Source organism: Tetrao urogallus (genome assembly GCF_951394365.1).
Source record: "Tetrao urogallus genome assembly, chromosome: 1".
Classification (NCBI taxonomy): domain Eukaryota; kingdom Metazoa; phylum Chordata; class Aves; order Galliformes; family Phasianidae; genus Tetrao; species Tetrao urogallus.
This window is the reverse complement of record NC_136813.1, coordinates 101,376,318-101,399,585: the sequence shown is the minus strand read 5'-3', so window position 1 is coordinate 101,399,585 and position 23,268 is coordinate 101,376,318. Positions and strand designations below refer to the sequence as shown.

The 23,268-nt window shown below is 33.6% G+C and overlaps 1 protein-coding gene across 1 annotated transcript in view; it reads right to left on the bottom strand.

The window, feature by feature from the left end:
- Positions 1–23,268, bottom strand: part of CADM2 (cell adhesion molecule 2) — a gene marked incomplete at both ends in the record, with an annotated part of 624,831 nt that overhangs the window by 232,578 nt on the left and 368,985 nt on the right. The window contains one exon of the mRNA XM_079549178.1: positions 2,029–2,055. Coding sequence (XP_079405304.1) covers positions 2,029–2,055 — 27 coding nt within the window. The remainder of the gene's footprint in view (positions 1–2,028; positions 2,056–23,268) is intronic.

Genomic DNA, 23,268 nt, shown 5'->3' with positions numbered 1-23,268 from the left:
ATTTCTGAAATAAGGATGTGCTAATGTTCATAGATGAGTGGGGCCTATGAGTACTTCTGACTCATTTTGTAATTCCTATGCCTGCAGGGCAGTTTTTGTTTGAATGGCAATATATGGGTACATGGAAAAATTGCTGAATGCGTACAAGATTATGCTTATTTGTTCTGAAAGTTTACTACTATGGATGTATTTTGTTTTTCTGTTTGTTTTTAATATTGATTATGAAGGTCTTAAGCTCCTGACCACTGTTAAACAGTGCCACAGCAGAATATAAGACAATATGGAAAAGATTAAAGCTAATTTCATAGCATGCACAAACATGTGAATTGTATTTTATCCTTTCTCCTTGCTCATGACATCCAAAGCATGCAAAGAAAAAAAGCCATGATTTTACAGAAAGCCATGCAAGGGTATATATAAAAAAACCTGAGCTAGAGTTTAATTATTGATTTAATCACTATAATACACAAACACTACCAGTCAGATACATTTTCTTTCATTCTATATTTCCTCTATATTTCCAAGCCTGACAACTTATGAGGGCTGCTCCAAAAGTGATGCTTCCTATTTTATTATATTTGACCATGTCAGAGGTGGATGCTGGTGGTACGGCAGCAGAGGTCAAACCTTTCCACCAGTATTCTGTGTCATTTTATTGCAGTGTAACAGATGGGGACGGTATGACAGAGTGGTGTCTCACATGGAAATGTGTATGAAGCAAAGGTGTGTCAATGAATTCCCCTATGAAGAAAAATGGCACCCACTGACATTCACTGATGCTTGCTGAACATTTATTACCAATCAGTGATTGTGAGCACAGTGAGGTGGCGGGTGGCACTTTTTAGCAATGGTGACATTGGGTCACCTTCGCTGACGCAGATTTTCATGAATATGGCATGCAGGTTCTTGTTCATTGTTGGCAAAAACTCTTAGCTAACTGTAGTGGCTGTGTTGAAAAACAGTGTTTTGTAGCTGGGCATTTGCTCTATCAAATAGATATTGAGCTTTTTGTATCTGTTGTAGTTTCCCTCAAAATAAATAGAAGGCATTAGTTTCAGAGCAAGCTATGTGTATAATTAACAAACACCGTGAATGTGAGAGTTCTTAGCTCCTGAACTTCATTTATCCAAACATAAATATTTCTTTTTAAACCTGTCATTTGATTGTGAAGCAACTTCAGTTTATCTACCAGAAATTTCACGTAGATTTTAGTAAATATGCCTTTTCAGGATTTTCTACAAAAATATTTGTTCACAGATACATATGTATCTATATATAGGTATGCATGTATGCAAACATTTATAATGTATATGTACTTAAAAATATACTCTTCAGATTATATTTACCATGCCATGGCTTTGTTGAAATTCAGGAAATGGTTTTGGCACAGTTGACCTTAGATGTTTAACTCTGAAAACTTTCTTTCACTGTCACACTAATTTGTGACCATCACCTTGCTGGCCTGAAACAGTAAATCTTTACTAGTACACTTTTATATATTGGCACATCATCAAAAATAGCGATGATCATATTATAGTAGTGTGAAAAGATGGGAGCTGCTTAGGAGACACTTATGCTCATTTATGTTGTCTGTTCAGATATTTATGACTACTTCTAGAGATAAAAATTATAAATTACATTTACATATTTATGAGCAATTTTATGTAATATTCAAATTCCTATTAAAATGCCATTAATATCCCTATTTTAATATAATGAGAGTTGGAAACGGAACTAAAATGTATTTGGTTTTCTTTTTCTCCTAAAAATCCTCTACATTTAAGCATCCAGAAAAATGAATACAATGGTAACTGATAAACAATGAAAATAATCGGAACTTCGGGGCACAATTAGAAAATTGGACAGAAAACAAACCAAAACAAAAAACAACATTTACCTATTATACCACAAATCTAAAAATATCTTTGCCAGTTTGAACAGCAGAAAAAAAAAAAAAAAAAAAAAAGAGTTAATATGTGGGCTGCATAACCATGCTTTGTACATTGAAGAGCACAAGCAGGAACTCACCTCTAGCTCTGTTCTTTGTAGCAGCCACTGGAAGCAAGGAAAGATTGCACAAGAACAAGAGAACAAAGATAGATTAGATAGAAGTTTGAGTAAGAAAGAATACAGAGAAACTTTATCACTATTGATTCAAAGCTAACAAACACTGTTTCTAGGATTATTTGACCTATTTGAGACAGTACAGTTCTACAAGAAAGTTCAGATCTATGATTCTGTCAGAAGACCTGTGCTGTTACACTTAGAAAATATATCACAAGACATTCTCAAGAAGCATGGCAATGACCACTGAAAAATCATGTACCATTAATCACATATAGGTGAGAGCATACCGGCATAGATTTCTGAATTCTAAACTTAAAGCACAATTTGCCTTCCTAAAAACTAATTCTGAAGAATCTACACATCATATATCAGCCTTTTGTTCCTGCCTCTTGATATGTAAATGTCCTGTAAAGCTATTTAGAGTAAACATCAGTTAAACTGCAGTTACTTCAATTATTCATAGTCTATGTTATATGATCATTGGTTTTTCTTCATTGGAGCATGTATCTTCAGATTGTTCTCGCACCCTAAGTGTGCATCCACTCATGTTAATGAATATGCAAAGCAAATGGAGCAGACAATACTTTAGCAGTGACCAACATTCCAAATCACAGAAAAAGAAGGCAGAACAGCCTTTGTTACATCTCCCAGAGCAACACTGCTTCATACTACTATTATTTGCAAAGGCGCAACACAGTCACAATAACAAAGACAGGATCTTAAAATATCCAACTTCCATCTTCCCTGCCTCCAAAACCGGCGGAATAATTATCTTCTGTTTTTTGAAGCTCGTAGCTAATGTTACACAATGTAAGAAACTGAAGAGTAAATTTGGACACTCTGTTAGCTGTAAATTACATAAATGATACTATCCATAAGTCTTTAAACTCTCACATGCATTGTGAAAATGCATTCGAGGAACAGGTACCTTCGGAAAAAGAAATCATAATTCATCTTCTCAAAATCCTCTTCGTAATTCTTTCTTGTAAAATGGACATACACTACAGTTCAAAAGTAGTTATACTTGTGATCAGAATACATAGAGAAAGGAGAAAGACTAAATTATCTCTTTCTGTTCTCTTTGCTGATCTCCTCCACACATCGATTTTCAGTCCATTTTTCCCCCCTCCTTTTTTCACCAGTGTAGTGTCTCGCCAATCAGTCCTTAGTAAGATAAGTAAGGAGAGCATGGCATTGATGTCCAAGTTGCATATATGTAGAAATTTTAGGGAAAAAATAAAAATAAATTGATTTTTAATTTTATGAATGTCATTTCTCGAGATTTTTGCTCATCTTCACAGATCCCACTTCTACTTTCAGTGGCACTATTCTACATTGTCACTGTTATCCAGGAAAACAAAACTAAGAAAGCAGTTCTGTGATATATGAAATCAACATTACTCCACAGAATGACTCTGCTGTGGGGAGGTACAACAAATGCAGACACTTCCACAGTGCTACAGTCTTACAATTAATTTTCCATGGGGCTATTTAACAAGACATAGCTGCAAAAAAATCCAGTAAATCTTACACACACTAAATATCACTTCAGCAGTAAGCAAAATTAATGGTGCCATTCTAATTTTATAGTTTCTCCTTCATGCAAATATAAGTTGATAATGAATGCACTGAGTTCAAACTGTTCATTTTCTTATTCTTCCCCTACTTTCTCAGTTCTGAGAATAATATACATGTGAAGACATTATCAGTTCAAGCCATAATAATGATTTAAACTTAACAAAGGTCTGGAGAAAATCTCCCCAGGTAATTTAAAAGCAACAAGAGAATTTGTATTTATTCATTCAAAATACAAAGGTATATAAAATATATACATGAAAATTATGTAGGTACTGTAATTGTTCAGAAAAAAACATGTATACACATACATTATGGTGATATGTAGTATTAAGTATATGCATGTATATATGTACATATTAAAATAATCAAAAAATTTTATGGTTAGATGGCTTTATTTTGAAGCTTGAGCACTAGGAAAAGAATTATTACCTACCATCTATTAGTAAATAAAGAAAAGACAGAAATGAGGTTGTGCATAAGTGGAAGTAGGACAGGTTACTGAGCTTGTTAGACCAATTATAACACTCTGCATATTCACTGATAGAGAACTAGATGACAGTAACCTTCTTAAAAATGTCATGTTCAATACTTGTAAGTTTTTCCATTGACAGCAAGGTCCAATTACAAGTCAATTCGTAAAGTTCAAACTGCACAACAGCCAAATTAGCTACAAAATGTCTTTCAAAATATAATTCTGCCTACTGCAGGGAACTAGCGGGAGCTGTTTCCATCAGTGACCCATTTTTTTAATACCTAGCATGAAGAAAATTTCCTTTTTCTTACTGTCATTGATGTTGGTCTTTCTTCTTCCAAAGGTGAAATATTTTTTCTCTCTTCCTTATTTGCCTTCTTGATGTATGCAAAGAGGATGTTATTTTTAAACTACACGTTTGGAAATTTTTATCCATCTCTTCACCCTATTATTACATGGAAGGTCATAGGAGGAAACTAGCAGAGACGTTTCAATTGAGCATCTCTAACACTGAAAATTAGCAGAGGGAAGCTGTTCTCTTGCTTAGAGCACCTGACACAGGATAGCTCAGCTTTTCAAGCCACTGGAGTCAGTTGCAAATGACCAGTGGGTTTCATGAAATAACATTACTTTTGCAATATCTACATGTACTTCATACTGTCTTCAGTAAGTCAATTATTTCTCTGCACTTCACATAACCACTTGTAAAATGGAGATAAAATATTCCATTTGTCTCCACTGTGACTTCCCTCCTGTACAACTAAAGATAAAAACTCTCCAAGGCAGTGAGCCTCCTTCTTCTCAAAGTAGTACACTATCAGGATTCTGATTAAATTTGAAACTTCTTTAATACAACTAAAGTGGATTATAATAGCCAGTAACTATGGGTACAATGTAAGCTGAAAACTGTAATTTAGGTTATTTGGTTGGTATATACTTTATCTGGCTAAATTAACAAGTCAGTCAGAAACTGGACAAACAGGAAAGCAAATGACTTAAAATATTTCACCAAGTTCAGGCATTTGTTTAAAAATCTGAACATATTTCTGAAGTCACAGTTCTTTGAGCTGTTCAGCTCTATCTTTCTTAAGAAATTGATTCTAGATAGAGAGGCACACTACAGAAAAAAAATTGAGCAATAACTTTGTTGGAATTTAAGGAAGTTTTTAAAGACATGAGAAGATGGAATGAGAAAGAAGAAAGACCACGCTCTCTAAAGTGAGGCCGAAAGACATGAGAGACTCTACTAGATTTCTAGGTAAGATTGAGAAAAAAATAAATCTTAAGCCCTTGGTTCTGTCAAGATTAAACAATATCCTGAAGTCTCTTCCAGTACACACAAAACAAAAGGTTTGGCTGTTAGGAGGAGGTCTAAGAGTGAGAGAATCATAGAGCATGAAGAGTTCAAGGTTAGAGATCTCAAGGGATTCCATTCTGGGAGATCAGGATAGGGGATGAAAGTTGAACTGAGTTCTGAATCACATCAGTTAATTTTCACAGAACTAAGATTTTTTTTTTATAGCATCTTAAAATCAGAAAAACACTTTTGCTGTAGCTCTACTACTGAGAAAATGTGTTTAAAAATCATTGCTTGTATGTAGAATGCTGGGTTCGATTCTTAAAAATCGTAATACATCCCTGCTCTCAAATATCAATAACATATTGCTTTATTTTTCTGTGATATATCTTTCCGACTCATAGTTTTTTGTATGCCAAAAATTGTTAAATTACATTCTTTGATAAATGGTGGTTACAAATTGTTCAATACTTTTTCCACTCTCAGCTGTCTCTGTGCTTTTCAATTCCGTGGCCATTTTCAGACAGATTCGATATAGCATTTATTTTATTTTTCTCTTATATGTGATTTATTATTTGATTTGGGATCTTGTTTTTAGGAAAAAACAAAAAATCACGTGCTTCCAATTATTTCAATAGCTCAATAAAAATAAAAACAGGGAGAAAATATTTCTCCCAGATGTCTAGCCTGCCTAACTTTTTATTTCAGAAAATAAAAAGAAAGTAAAAAGTGAAAGATACAACATCAGCGTTCTGTTCACATTTCATCTATTATATGTATTAAGAACACAAATAGAGAAAAACTAGTGCAGTATCTAAATGTTACAATGATCTAATAGCTCTTTGCAAGAAAACACACAAGATGATAAAATAAATAAAAATAACCAAAAGAGTATTAAAAAAACATCAAAGCACATTCCACATTTTCAAAAGAGAAGGTCTAATTTTTACTACTTAATTTAGAATTTTCCTTTTAAATTTATGATGACAATGTCAGCAATGTTACCTTTTCCCTTTGGATAAGCTGATGGATTACCACTGGTCATTTAGGTCACCTAAATTCATCTCTGCTTGACTAACTGGAAAATTTCCTCTATGTGACAGAAGACTTAGAGGGATCATTTTCTCAAGAGAATAATGCAAATTATTATGTGCTCACCAACTGGGTAAGAGACGCACTGAAAACAAAGATACAGGTATATGCTGTATTGTAGCATGCTTTGTAGACTATATTTTAATAATACCATTTTTCAAAAGCCACTGAAGGAGAAAAGCACCATAATCACCAAAATATCACCAAAAAACAAAAAAAAAAAAAGGTATCCATCCCAGCTAACATCTCTCCTAAACAATATGTTTTAATCTACAGGCAAGACAGATTTTAAAAACTTTGTAACTCACTTTGCAGATCCTAAAGATAAAGCAGTATCACAAATCCCGACATCTAGCAAACCTAGAATCTAGAAACTGTGCACACATTCCTGGCAATAATACTCAACTCTTCTGTAATTCTGTAATTAAATGACTAGCAGAAAATCAAAACAGCAGCTGTCAAGTTCACTATGTTCTGTGATTAACAGACACATTTGAGAAGTTGCTTTTAAAGCACACTTTTCTGTATACTGTGCAGCAGCTCTAGAAACTCTATACAATTATATTTTACTTGATGAAACTTTGAACAGCAATGTGAAAAATAAGCACAGGTTCCAGTGTTTTGGTTTTCCACCCACCAAACCACTCCAGAATTCGATGCTAGGAAATGAAAAAGTAATTTCTTGTGTTCAGAATATTTCATTTGCAGGCCAACAGAAAACATATTTGTAAAATAGTAATTACTGAACACAGATAATGAGAAGAAATTTGTATACTGAAATGAAAGAGCTAGGACTATAAGCATCTTTCAAGCTACCTAATATAATGCTAAATTCTTTAAATATTTAAAAACTGAGACTCAATTATCACATGCAGTGACTTTTATTTTATCATACTAATCAAAAAATGCTCAAAAAAACCAATTACATTTTCTTTCTAAAAAGTAGACAGTAAATATAGTAATTTTTTTCTTGATTGATATCATAACTGGCACAATGGAGATCAGCAGAAGCATCTTATAATGCAGACATCTTTAGAGTTCAGGATTTCAGCTGTAGCTGATTCACATTAGCAGCTGAAGACACATAACACAGTACATTACTGTATAGTGAAACTTGAAGATGATAATCTTGCCCTAAAGGCTTCTCTTAAAGGCATCTAGATAACATGATTCGCCTGTCCCCAGTGCTAACTTCATTCATATGATAATACAACTGGACATACAATTTCTATTAGCAATGCAAGTTGCAAGGAAGCAATTTCAGCAGAAGTTTCCATAAAATATCACATGAACTTCACTTGCAAATAAATTACATAGATTGTAAACAAGAGTAAATACATTTAAAAAATTTCATTCCATCAAAGTAACAAAATCTTTTAAAATGGAAATTTAAAAACAAAAACAACCTCAAAGCAGTAAAATGAAGAACTCCATAAGGTTATAAGTGTGGTTCTGGCATGCAAACACAGATGCACTCAATTCTGCCCCCAGATCTTTTTACAGGCATTTCAAAACTGAAACTATAAATTCAATTTTTGATTTAAAAGCTTTGATTCAGCAGGTGAACTATCACGATTTTTCATCACACAAAATGCTCAGCTTCTGTGTTTATGTCAGGTCCCCAGAAAGAGCAGAAAGGAAATGGTCCTGCTTGGGTAATCTTTGTAAACTGCTTTGGAACAAACTAGCTGACATCCAGCAGCTGGAACTTTTTTGGCTTAGGTTTCTTCTCACATCTGCAGATCAGTGCATGCAAACACCTCAGACTGCCATCTCCATTTTGTTTAAACTAAGAGTGTGACATTCACAGTTGGTTTAAATTTTTTTTTTTTTTTTTTTTTTTTTTTTTTTTTTTTTTTTTTTTACTAAATAACAAAGTATAAGCAATGCTGTATTGTTTTCCATACACGGCCCATAGCTCCAATAACTCACACATCTTTAGGAGTTACTGTTATTGAAAACAAGTAACTAGTATGAACATTCTGAACATAGAAACTTACAGACAAGGGCAAGAAGCCAGCCAGGCAGACTAAGGTTGCCCTTATGTTACCTGGATGCACAATTCATTTACCTACTGTAAACTCTAAGAAGGTCTTGGGAAGGAAAATGTCTTTCATTGTAGTTACTTTCTTTTTTTGCTTTGTGCTTATTTTAGTATCACAGCCCATGGGATCTCTGCATTAAAAGTATTACATCGCATCCATAATACATCACCTGTATGAAGTGCATGAAGGTTAAGGTACGTACTAAAGAACATCAGGACATCGAGTGAAGCTTGTAGAAACAAGTACGTATCTTAAATGATACAGAATTAAGACCTTACATGGAAAATAAAGATTTTTTCAATTCCCCAAATACTATTAACTTTGTCTTTTACAGACATTAGAGGACAAACTTAAGACAGGAAAATTAACAAGAAACACACACACATAAAAATAATAAATTAAGTGTGGAGCTCTGCTGATAGAATTTTCATAAATATAGACAAATATAGACATATATATAAATATAGACATAAATATAGACAAATACCAATCACTATGTTTTGCACCTAAGCTCTTCCTCAATTGGAGAATGGGAATTCTAAAAGTGACTTCTGAATGATGATCTCATTCAACCTTCAAAAAGTCTACATGGAATTTTTGTCATTATCTCCTGCAGTTGCTAGCTCAAGAAATATGCTTGGAAGTTTTACACATTGTCATGACCTGAAACCTCGCAGGCACTCCTCTGAGGACCTTCTAGAGAGAGAGAAGCTTTCAATATTATGGAAGATAACTCTTTTGGAACTAGTGAGTCTTACAAGATAATTTAGAAATATTAAAATAAATGCACAATTGATACATAATATTTCTGAAAATAGATAACTCTGTGTGATGATAAAATTTAAGATCTGTTTCAATCCCTGTTACGTACATTAAGTTAGAATGGATCATATACATTAAAATTATACATTCTTTTCTGAAGAGTAATGAAATAATTTTTCACATGACGTTTTCATCAAACAATCTTAAAAATCTTTAAGTTTACCTACAAAGTAATCAAAACATTAAAATATAATTACATTTTTAATATGGATTTCTGAATGGTAAAGATGCAATAGCAAATCATGTTTTGATGGAATTCCTAAATAATAAAGTAAAAGTTACAGCTACGGACACTGATGCATAGGATCCTTAAAACTAAGACAAGCATTGGTAGGAAGCTTTATATATAAAGATGAATTACAATTGACAGATGGCAAAAAGAAAAGTTCTTCCAAGTCAACCAGAAAAAATAATAGCTGGGGAAGTATAAAAGATGAAATCAGAGAAAAAGTGATTATAAAAAGAAAGAGCAAGATTTAAGGACAGGAAGGGAAAAGACTGAGATAAAAATCTAGACCAGCAAGTTCAGAGAACCAAATGCATACAAATCTCAAAATATTGAACTTGCAGTCACCTGTATTTTCAGCATTCAGTACTGAAGAAGTATTTCTATAGGTGATAAGAGAGAGTATATAAAGTGATAGACTATTTAAGATTCTACAGTAAGTAAAAATGAATAGTTGGCATAACAGCATGATGAGAAAGTTTTTATCTTAGCAAAAATTACTTTCTTACTGTCATTAAAATTAATTTCTTCTGTGCTCCTTGCTTCTAACGCTGTTACAAGTTTGTTATGGTACTCATATTAGGAAAAAGAAAACATTTTGCATATTGTATTGTATATGTTTATTGCACTTCTTACTCCTCAATCTTGCTTCTCATATATATATATATTTTACTTTCTTTAGTGAAGACACAGATTTTAAAATCATATGAATATATACCTAGGTATATTAAACTCTATGTATGCGTATCACGTTTTATGTACAGATATCAAATATTGTATACACATTATTTAAATATATTCTTATTTAAGATAATCAGATTCTATTATACAAATATGCATTAAATACACACAGCTTCGAATTATAAATGTATACATTATATTCCATAAAGTAGTATACGGAGCAATATGTGATATACTATATAATATATACGTGTGTACTAAATGTAAAGTATAATGCATACCGGTATGTTTGAATAACAATTAATAAAATCAGTGTAAAGTAATGCAAATAATCAACTGAAAAATAATAAATGGAAATACTTTCATTGCATAATTTGCAGAAACTCCTGAAAATAATTACTATAAGAAATTAAAACAAACAAACAAAGAAAAAACCCAAACAATGTAGTCAAAGTGACTGTTTACAGGAAATGATGCAATTCTTACACTAACTTTCTTAATTATGACTTCTGAAGTATTCTTACTACTCTTATTTTGTGATAAAAAATCGTCACAGAAAACAGTGATCTGCAAATTGTAAAATCAAACAAACAAACATTTTGAGTCTTTAAAGTATTTTGATTTATAACATGAGTTTTTAAAAAGTACTGAAAAAAATACAGTAGCTAAATAATTACCAAAGGTTTTCCTCAATAATGTGAACTGAAACCTTCTTGGAAAACACAGCAAACAAACTCTAAACTAGCTGACAAGGCAGATAAACTACTGCATAGTTCTCTCTTGTTCCTTGACATCTCTGCCACAACATGCATCTTCTATGCCAGAATTGTTGCACAAATACAATGAGCTGAGCCCTTTGTACCAGTGTAATACTTATATATACAGTTTAGCCTCAGTCATTGCTGGAAATTGAAAAACATTTTGAAATACCACTCGTTTATAGCAAACTGATGGATTTTGAGAGAGAGAATGCAAAAGGCTGGTGTCACTATGTCAGTTTTGCTCTCGGAGCACAGCCAAAAGAGATTTGTAGCTCAATGAATGAGAAGCAGGAAAGCCTCCAGCTGTGAACATGTGCTCTGAGATACTCACCCAGGTCCCTAGCAGCTAGCTGGGTAGTTCTCCAAATTACTGTAACATGCTCAGACCTTGCCCACTTGGAGCAGCCAGCAGAGACAGTAAAGACACACACAGCACCATTCTTTTTCTAGGAAAACCCATGAAACCTTCCAAAGGATAAGTCAATTTCTGAGACATTCATACATGCACCTCGTTTCATAACTAGTACAGTTCTTGCAGTTTAGAAGATGTTTTCGCATGCAGTCAGTTACAGCATAAATGCAAACTGGCAATACAACTATGACTACTCCTCCTTAACAACGTCATAAACCTTCTCTTCAAAGAGATTTATGAATAATATGAACTAAATAATTCATGGCACTGCAGATGCCAGTCCAAATCGCCTCTTGCTTTTTAAGGTTTCAGTTTGTAGATGTGTGATCAAAAACCTTCATCAGTCATGATAGTGGCATTTGTACTCACTCCAAACAAACCACATTTGCATCTGAATGTTTTTCATTGAAATGAGAGATATAATATGCAAGCCAAGTTTCAACTAAAAGGCATTTTAAGCTATTTAAATTCAGTCAAATTAAAGGTTGAATGCAACCTAAAACATATACTCTCAGAACAGTAATTTGACACATCATAAGTAAGAACCAGTTTTTGTTAGAGTACCTCAATGCTTGCCTAAAAATTTTACACTGCATCTTAGCGGTGCTGCCTCTTGAGGAATAGTAAAGTCCTTGTATAAAGCAATGATGTAAAGAGAAACTTAACACTCCAGTTCAAAGGCTTCACTTTCACACATGTGAAAAAGAAACCAAGAAGTTAAAAATGTTTGTGCATGAAATCAACATTAACCTTTAAGAACAAAAAAGAACTTCCTACAGTAGCTTTGAGCAAATAGATACTCGCCTAATATATTAGACACTCACACTTTTTTATGAATCACACCTACTAGGAAGGTGAAGGTAATTCTTTGCCACATCCATTGCATAACTTTACCCCTGATATTTAAAAGTACTGCAAATAGGCCCTCAAAAAATGTCAAACTGAAGAAATAAGAGCATAAATATATCAATCATTCCACGTGGAAGAAGTCACAGGAATTTCACCTTGTATTTCAGGACATGTTAGTGAGAGAAAAAGCAGAACTAGATTAAATTTTTTTCTGGCCATGGGAAATAAATAAAGAAATAAATACAACTCTCATAAATTGGTGATAGTACTCATTTTTAAAAGCCTACTAAGAGCATAAAATGACCTTCTGTTATAAATTTTAGTAGGTATAAATGAGATAATTTTTATTAATTGTCTGGGGATTTTACTGTAAAGTCTCTACAAAAACCAACAAAAAATACCACCACCACCACAAACAAAACCCCACAAAGTCTTCTAACTGCATTTAGAAATTAAGCAGACCAGTGAAAGTAGGCAATTATATGTATGATCCCATATTGAATCACGTCACAGTTCATGTCTGTTTTTTTGTTTGTTTGTTTATTTTGTTTTGTCTGTTTTTGTTTTTTTAATAAGAACATACCAGTTCACTTTGCAGCTTGCAAAGTGCTTGCAGCCCAACAGGTAGTTATCCAAAATACATTGTATAACTCGAGATCTTTGTTTTATGCCCCTTAAATTTAACTAAGTAATTACTATTTGCACCATACATAAGATACAATACCACAATCCCAATCATCCAATCTCATTATCTCTCATATTCAATCTACACAAACATTGACTAATTTTTATATGGAAATATGTTTACATAAACAAAAAATAATAATTATCATTTTTTTTAAATGTAGGTACTCTAGAAATCATGGCTATTCCAAAGCACAAAGGTACAGACTTCACAGGAAAGCAACAGGAACAACTTGTGGCAGACTATCATATCATAGCACCGGCAATACGAATGCTAATGAATAAAGCAAGGAATTATGCTGGAGCATCATACATTGGAAGATGACACTGATGAGGGCAGATGTAGAAAAATGATTATCAACTTCAGACCCCTAGAGCAGCATGAATGAAATCAGATCCTTGTGTTCTGGGAAATAAAGCAGGCAACTTAGATAGAAATAAAGACAGCCCTTAATTATCTAAAAGTAAATTGGGAGCAGCCCATGATAATTCAGAAGTGGCATTATTATAGAACACAATGCAGAGTTAATTCAGAAATCAGTTATTTCAAAAACATCAACAGCTGGGTTTAATAATAGATACGATGAATCAGAAATGAAGAAAAGCTTGAGACAGAAGATGATTAAGTAATTCCAATCATACTATTAGATTTACAACTAAACAATGGCAAAGAAACTATATGCTAAAATTATTTAAATAAAGGAAAACAATAATTTAGTTATGCTAAAAATATTTAAATAAAGGAAAACAGTAATTTGGATTGATGAACTGCAAGAGTGTAAAAAAAATTAAATGTCTACACAATTATTTTGTCTGGTTGTGGTTTGGATGTATCTGGTTATGCTATTAGCAGGGGAAGAGGTATCCCTTCATTATTTTTAAAATAGAAACTGGCTTGCCACAAGATCAAAATATCCACTTGAATGAATAAAATGCTTTAATGTTTTGTTTTGTTTTTTGTAAGTTTATACTTCGCTGCATTCTGATACCTCTGCTCATATTCAGTAAGATCACCTGAAAATTCTTTCAGTGGTTTTATAATTCCCTTGACATAAGATGCTTAAATTCCACTTCCTATGGGAAAGCTTGGTAAGAGCACAATTAGACCATGGGATAAATAAAGGTACTATCACTGGCAAAGCAAAAACAGTGGCTACAAATTTAGTTACAATGGCTAGATATTTTATTAGTAGAATTATGAAGTTAAACTTTGTACAATGTATGGTCTAATTTAAATACAAAAAGCAATTCATTATAAAGGCTGATCTGTTCTGTGCCAGCTGCAGAGCTCTACAGCAGCAAACAAAAGTAGTTCTAGGATGAAAGGAATACCTTTGAAATGATGGTGTTTCACAGTACAGTTTCTGAAACTGCTGCATATTTTTTCCACCTTTCTTCTTCTCCTTTCTTTCACTCATAAGGGAGGCATACATGCAGAAAGAGGCATTAGCATGGCATTTTCTGTTGTTAACTGTTATTTTGGTAAGTTAAATTTTCTATTTTTCTTCTTGAAACTATGGATAGAATAGCTTCTAAGGTCAGCAATTTGTCTACCACAAAATAGCGAATACCAACTACTGTATGCTGTATATAAAAGTAACTTTTCAAGTTACATTCTCTTCAGCAAGAGAACAATAATGCTGACAAAAAATTGCCACTCAAGGTAAAATTCAGCTGTCAGATATGTATGAAGCTGTCAAGAAAAAAGTAACCAGAGTGTAAATGTTTGGGCTCTGAAGCAGCTTGCTGTAAACATACATGTTTTTTGGAAGTGTTAACAGCATATTTGATTCTAGCTATTTTTGTATTCTACATTTCTTAAGACAGGAGCTGGGAACAGAAGTAAAGTTTGCAGAGAGTCAATACTGCATATTTCATCATGTGAATGATAGTTCAGAAAACTATTTGCATTACCACGCATACTTCTACAAAACTTACAGCACATAATACGCATATACATCTCAAAGACAGTTCAACAGAAGATACTTTGGAGATGAATGAATCTACAAGGACATATATGACATTTATTCATTGAAACCTAATGAAAGAAGAAAGGAAAGTGTTTTGGCCTGTACAATGTAAATATTATTTAATTTGTAATTGAAAAGAATATTTTGATCTAAAGATGTATATTCAAGAAATAATTTGGGCTGGCCAAGGGAACAAATCCAACATCCACTGAATATGACAAAGATATTTCTATTCTCTAAAGAAGGTTGAGCCCAGAAACAATTATATCCTATTACATGATTGAAAGAAAATATTAGTGACTTGGGAAAAATAATTATTCAACAATGCAATAATGTACCAATTATGAGTAGGCTCATGTACATATTATTATATTCTTATCAACTAAGATAGATGTTATTGGGCATTGCAAATTACTAATACATTCATCAATATGATTATGAGAGATGATATACCCAACAAATAAGAACGAGTTCTTTAAAGACTTGTTATTCATGAGTGATGACATACAATAAGATTCAGGCATCTATATGCAACAAATTTCGTCACAGCAAACAGCTACCTCATGAAGCTAACCCAATAAGAAATACATGCTTAATACGTGCATAAGAAATGCAAGATGCTCTGGCTCTCAGGTATTGTACATGGTTGATAGGGTGATCACGTGATTAGGTTGTGAGGCAGTTCAACTAAAATGGGACTTCTCATCCTCCAGGAATCTGGTATCTGTATCCAGGAAGATGTCTGTAAATGCCATGATTTTACTCCCAGAAATGTCAAATGCCATTTCACACTTTCAACCTAGAATTCAGATGTGTGAAGAAGGAGCATACAGCTTTACTAAGGAATGGTGTTTGTAAAAGTTACACAGTTCAATCAAATAAAGGAAACTATTACTCTAGATTTCTGCAACTGAGGCGTATGAGGTCATTATATGTATGATAAACATATATCATTATATGTAATATAAATACATGAGTTGTTCTTAAAGCTTAAAACCTGTCTGAGTGCACAGACATCAGATGTCCATGGAAAAAAATTATATTAACAATAATGCCAAGTAATTATTAATGTATGAAATTCAGAGAACTGGAGAAGACAGTAAGGGCATAGTACAATAGTAACGAAGACAAATACCAGAAGATAAACACCTTGACATGATGCACTTTTGCATACCAAGCCCTCTTTATACTTGAAATATAAAATTTTTTGAAAGCCATATAGATTTATTTAGCCTATTATGACAACTTGAATTAAGTACCCCTAAGTCTATATGGCATGTTACTGCCCTCTGTCTATCCCCCAGCCACACATTCTCTTACCAGCATTAGTGCAAGAGCAGAGCCACGTGAAGGAACTGATGCAGCTGAAACCAATTCTAGATGCAGTTAGTTCTCTGGATATACTACTCTACATTTCTTCGCTCTATATATCAGTTTTATACTTCACACTCATAAAAAGTAAAAAGCCACACTGCCTTCTCCCTTCATTTTAATCTGAAACTATTACATGACATGCATTACTGCTCTTATAAGAAACATGTAACTATCGGATATAATCTGTGTATCATAAACAGAAAAGAATGCTAATTTAACTGGAATAAAACAAAAATACCACACAACTAGTATCTTTCAACAAAACAGGAGATATTTGAGATAAAGTTAATTACCCCAATGAAATTGCTGAAATAGACTGAAGTTTAACTTCAAAGTTTTAAGTTCAGATGGGTTATACATATACTATAATTCATACAGCTACTTTAGATTGTCCATAATGATACTAACATTTATAGGCTTATTACACAATTCTTTTTTGATGGCAGTAGTCCAAAAGTCGGCAAGGGGCTGAGGGAGGAGAAGGCAGATATATAAAATCAACCAATTAATTAATCAACTGAGAAAAAAGAATACAATGTATTGAGGGACACAGTGAAAACTATCAAATTTATTTTGAACTTTATTCCCTGAGAGTGAACAATCTGGCTCTATGAAATGCTACTAAACTCTCAACTGCAGAAAGAAGCTATTTTTCCAAGGCAGTGTTTAATTAATTTGCAGAATAACTGCTGTGAAAGTTCATTGAGACAAATATTGAAGCTGCATTTTTAAAGGGTTGGATAATTTTGTGATGATAAACAACACTGGCAGTTTTGTAAGCAAAGACAATGATGTAGGAGTAATTAAATCTCATGCATCAGAATATAAGCAGAATCCTTCTGCCCCAAGTACAGCATGGACTATTATTAATAACATTTTACTCATATTATAAATCTAAACTCCTAGGTGAATTACGATACCTGACACTTCTGTTATCTGCCACTGACAAAGGCAGCATATTGGACTGGAGAAATCTCTTTTTTTTTTTTTTTTTTTACTCCACCTGACAGGGCCTCTGTTTCCAAGTGTAGTCCTACATTGCCATAAAAGTAAATGCAAGTATCCCACAGACTACCTTCACCTCATCTAACTTCTTTGGACCATGCCATCATCACTGTTATCCATATAAAGAAGTAAACCATTTGAGGTAAATAAAAATGGGGATGACAAATTAACCAATACAAGAAAATGCCTTAGCCTGTCCCAAAAACTTCAAGGAGATAAAGCTTTAGAAAATGTAAGCAAATACCACTGATCCAGCAAAATAAGTAAATAATGGAAAAGGGAACAAAAGTGAAAGTACACACATCTATGGAAAAAAACATTTAAAAATAACTTCAAATCAGACTGTCCTTTCGTTATCCAGAAATTTAGCAAAAAACCTATGTCTCTACATAGCACATTTCAGAATACTTCATAGATGCATACAAGATGAGAAGGTGAAGAGGAGAAAAACCCTCCAAAATTAAGACAGAATTACACTTTTTGGTATCTATGGTCAAATTTATAATAAAATGCAAAATATTAAAAATTATCAATACTTTTTAAGTTGAAATAGTATTTTAGTTGAAACCATTTGAAACCACTGGGGCCTATAAATATGCCTTCCCATCAATAGCAAACACCACACAGCTAAAGGAAGTAGCAAATAAAAGCCAACAAACCCAACAAAGTAGTTACAGTGTTTCAAGTTGCATGCAATGTTTTCGCATCCTCAAGCCTTCAAGAGCCTGCCATCTGCAAATGCATAAGGACAATACATCCTTCTGAGTTGGTCCATGCCTTCTGTTCTCAATGATTTTAACGTATATTTATATTCAGAGTTAACATAGTAAAAATAAGCAGCTTTTCCTTCTGGCAATTTTCTACTCAACCACATAAACAAGACAAAAAGTAGAAACTCAAGCCACTAAGTAGAGAATTTTCCTAAAAGAATTATCTGCATTTTTTTATTCCATGAAATAAAAGAGATTATCTGCAATGCAGGAGGAAAAAAATAAATAAATAAAATAAATAAAAAAAAATAAAAAACAAGAAAAACAAACAAAAACCCCAAAGGAGAACAAAACAAGAAAAATAAGTCTTTTGTTAACAGCTTTGTTAGGCTTGGTTAAAATAGATTAATGTGATTAATGATAGCCTTGGTTAAAACAGATTAACAACATCCTATCACCCATTTAAGTTTAAGAGAGCTCTTCAGAATTACTAACAGGGACATGATAGAGAAGGTTTCCAAAAGATACTGGATACAAAGCTTCCTTCCCTTCATTTACCATTTCTGTTCAAGTAGTACAAATTGCATCTTTTACAGGGCTCCTAAGTAACCAAATGTAAGAAAGCATGCTTTAATCAGAGGTTCATGCCAGATGAGCTTTCAAACTGTTCTACGGCATTGATAAAGCTTCTATTGTGATCCATGACAAGTGATAAGCACAGGTAAAATCTTTTAATACATCAGCTAGTATACATGGAAAAAGTGAATTGAACAGAAAACAAAGACTTGAAAACAACACAGATTAGCAAAGTGGGTAGCTCAGAGTTTTCACTCTTGCTGTTCCAAAGTCTCAGAGGGCTGAGAAATAAATTAGAAGTGTGCAGTTAGTACAGCAGGGTGGCATTACCAGTCTGCTGTAGCTCATCAGAAAACACTGGCATCCATCCATTTTCACCTGAGCTTTATAATGTTCAGATTTTAACAAGAGTTCTCTCTTGCACTGATCGTGATGGCAGAAGTCCTAGCCTCAATCTTGCCACCATAACACACAATGGTAGGAATCTACTCACCAGCTAGAGCATTAGTGCCATCATTATTAGCAGCTGTAGCCTACTTCCCTTTAATAACTTCTACATAAATGCTAACATGAAATCCTTTGAAGAGTCAGTCATTTCAGGCAATCACCATTTCAGAGGTGTCATTGAGACGGTCTGACCTTGCAGCAGTCAGCTGGAAAACTTCTGTTTTCATGAGAGTAGTCAAAGACTACAGCAGCCAGAAAGACTGAGGAAAAAGCTGCTTTTGGAGATGCTCAAATTTTGTTCAGGCCACAGCAACCTGATCTAATTTCAGAACTGCAATAGCTCTGTTCACGGGGTTGATTCACATGACTTCCACAGTCCTTTCCAGCCTAAGTAATTCTATCATTAGGCCCAGAAACAATCATTCATGTTCCTTGCAGTAATCTCATATTCAAATGTATGCCCCTGAACTTCAGCTCTATCTTGGGTATAAGAATGATGTGCTTGGTGCACAAAATATTAAATGGACTGCAGCACTCAGCAAAAAGTCAAATTTTATTTCACATAAAATTACAGTTTTCCTAATTCTTACTGAATGCCTTGAAAAACATAAAGAAAGAAGTTACCACTACCACTAAGTTAGGATTAATGGTATTCTTGACGCTGTTAAGTATTGAATTGGCATGACAGGTTTTAAACATCTCCAGAGAAGGAGACTCCACAACCTCTCTGGGCAGCCTATTTCAGGGCTCTATCATCCTCACAGTAAAGTCGTTTCTCATGTTCCTACATTCCTGTTTGTGACCACTGCCCCTTGTGCTGTTGCTGGGCACCTCAAAATGAGCCTGAATCCATCTACTTGACACCCATCTTTTAAGTATTTATAAGCATTGGTAAGATTGTCCCTCAGTCTTCCCTTCTGCAGACTGAACAGTCCCAGATCTCTCAGACTTTCCTCACAAGGAAGATGCTCCAGACCCCTGTAACTCTAAAATAAATAATGAAACAAATCAGTTTACCTACTTCTTCCTGCTTTAACAGTAAAAATACTATACTGTTGCCATACTTGCCCACTGTTTCAAATACTCACATGATCCAGCCATATACGAATACACACTGAGATTAGCCTCCTCTTTTCAAACAAGAAACAGTAAAAATCTGTAACACAACTTTGCTTAAAATTTATAGAATCACAGAATGTTTTGAGTTGCAAGCAACTTCAAAGATTGCCTTATTCCAAATCCACTGCCATGAGCAGATTCTCCTCTACTAGATCAGATTTCCCAAAGCCCCATCCAACCCAATTTTAAACACTTCCAATGACAGGCTTTCACATGTCTTCCGGGCAAACTGTTCCAGTATCTCACCACCATCAATTAGCTTTTTATTAGTAGTTTTCCAGGATTTGATTCTACTTGATTCTACAGTAAATATAATTCAGGCCACTCAATTACTTCAGCATTGCTATCAATGCATTTGCCTTCATTCATCAGTGCATTTGACTTCCACAGGTAACATACCTGATTTCCTTACACTTACAAGGTGCATGGTGCCCAAAATCTCATGAGTTTTGTTTCCTTTCCTTTACTTCTGTCAAAAAATATGCCCTTCCTTCCTAGTGTTAATTCACATTCTCTGTAATATTTAACACTCTAGTTCCTGACCTTCAGGGCTCCAAGCTGTATATTACTTCATGTTGTGTGTAAGCTTACAGATGCTAAAACTGTGTTTTTCTTTTTGTGTGATTGCAACAGAAAACAAAAGTTAGTTTTCAAGGAATTCATGAGAACAAGTACAACAGGATCAATATCTTATATTTGAGGTTATTAAATTTCAACAAAAAATCCTATTAATCAAAAAGATCTACACATGTATTCTTCCAACTTTTAATCTCTTAAGACATGCACGACATTATATGAGTAAGTCAGAAAAATCTAAGAAAAACATCCCTGAGAATGGTTAAGGGTATGAGTTTAACACTGGTATCGATCAAGTACCTCTAATATATTGGAACTTGACAGAAAAGTCTCCCGCTCCTAGAAATCAATGTAAGATGAATATGCTTGGACTTTTCTTCACAGACTGGGGAACTGCACCATTGAGTATAAAGACAGCAGATCAGGCTCACAGCTCTCCCATGGCAAGGGAGCACATTTCAGAGTCTGGCTGTCAGATACTGAGAGCAATCTGATGCATCTTCACAGTTCTGCTTCACACTTCTTGAGCCTCTTATGCAACCCTGCATACCACAGTTTTTGCTCATGTGGAGAAAGGTATGTGCTTCTGCCCTTGCAGAACAGCAGAGAGGAGGAAAAGTGAAGGAGAACACCATGCAATTATAAAACTCAACCTTAGTCACCTTGCTGTCTCATTAAAAAAATAAATAAATGAGTGTCTTAACTAATTGTTGGAAAAATAGATTATTTTTAGCCCACACCCTTTAAGTTGGGCTTTGTTTCTGAATTTTCTTTGGAGAAGCCTGACTTTCTATTCATTTATTATGGAATCTCTTAAAATTGGTGCTTCTGGGTAAGTTATATGGGTATTTTCTGGCACATGGTTTTGTTGCTGATTTTTTTTTTTTTTTTTTTTTTTTACATGCTATGATACAACTTAATAATTTATAGGAAAGAAGAGCAAGAAAACTCAGAAAAAGAAAAGTTGCTTGCTAATCCTGAATTCCTGAAAATTTAATCATTAAAAATGCACATACACGAAGCCTAAGTGGTTAGTTAAAATAGGTTGTAACTTCTCAATTACTTTTAGAGCTGAAGCAAATGGATAAAACATACATTTGAATTTGGGTCATCATTTACTTAAGTGAAAAAACAAATGTTAAGTCTCATTGCTAACACTTTACTGCAAGGAGCACTATACAGACATGGGAATACACACTTCTTGTCTTGAGAAGAATTGACCTTAGGATGTGTAATATGACTTCAAAAAAAAAGGAGCAGGATTCATGGCTGGGATAATGAGAAAGATATTTCTGAGAAAAAGAAGAGTGAATAACAACAGGAAAGCTAACAAGCAAAGCATAAAAAAAGCAAAGGCAGAGAGATGTAGAAAGGAAGGGCCTAAAACATAAATAGAATAAATTAGAATCAGGCTAGTCTGGTAGAAGGATAAGGATGACCAGTGATATTAAAATAAATGAAAGAAAAAGAAAAAAAGAAAAAGAAAAAAAGAAAAAGAAAAAAAGAAAAAGAAAAAGAAAAAGAAAAAGAAAAAGAAAAAAGCTTCAAGAAATCCTTGAGTCTGGTTACGCCAAACAATGACTGGAAATTCCCTTCATGTCAATGCAGCTAACCCCCCGTACCTATTATGAAAAGTATGTGACTGCCTGAGAGAATTGAAGTCTTTCCATAATTACTCTCAAGAGTACAAGGGTGAGGAAGAAGAGAAAATACACATCAGAATTACATAAGAGAAATCTCTACATAATTTTCAATCAAATTCCTGACTTCCTTCAACTCTCATCAGAGTAAGTCACGGCAATAACACAGCATATAAACAATAATCTCTACAAACAGGACCTTTCCTGTCTGTTACTGTGAGAGTAGGATTACAGTCACAGAATTGTAGAGATTGAAAGGGATCTCCAGAGATCATTGAGTCCAGGCTCACTGCAGAGCAGGCTCCCTACAGCAGGCTGCACAGGTAAAGGCATCAATTAAGTTACAGAACACAGGTCATGATATTCATGAAAATCTTCAGAAATTCTGTAAAAATAGCAAACATAAGTGATGGTGAAGTTGCTATTTTCTAAATCACTTTTCACCCAGCCAATGTGTTATAAGAGGTGACATGCTAGCATGATCACCTGACTGTTGTGTTACAAGTAACACATAGCTCATACGTCACCTGTTCAGGAGAGGAAAAAGAGGTAAAAAAAAAAAAAAACTGCAGAAAAATCTCTGAGGAGAGTCCATCAGAAGATAAAGCAGGAGTAATATATATATTTATATATATTTTATATATATATATTTATATATTTATATATATATATATATATATATACACATTTTGCTAATTTAAAAATATTCTACTTAAGAATAGCATAAGTGATTTGTTCCAACCAGTTGCATTTATGTTTCAAAATTTTTATTTAATATGGAACTTCCAGATAATAGATTAAAAAAAAAAAAAAATCCACCATTTATCTAACAAATAAAACCTTTCAGAAACTAAAAATAAAAAAA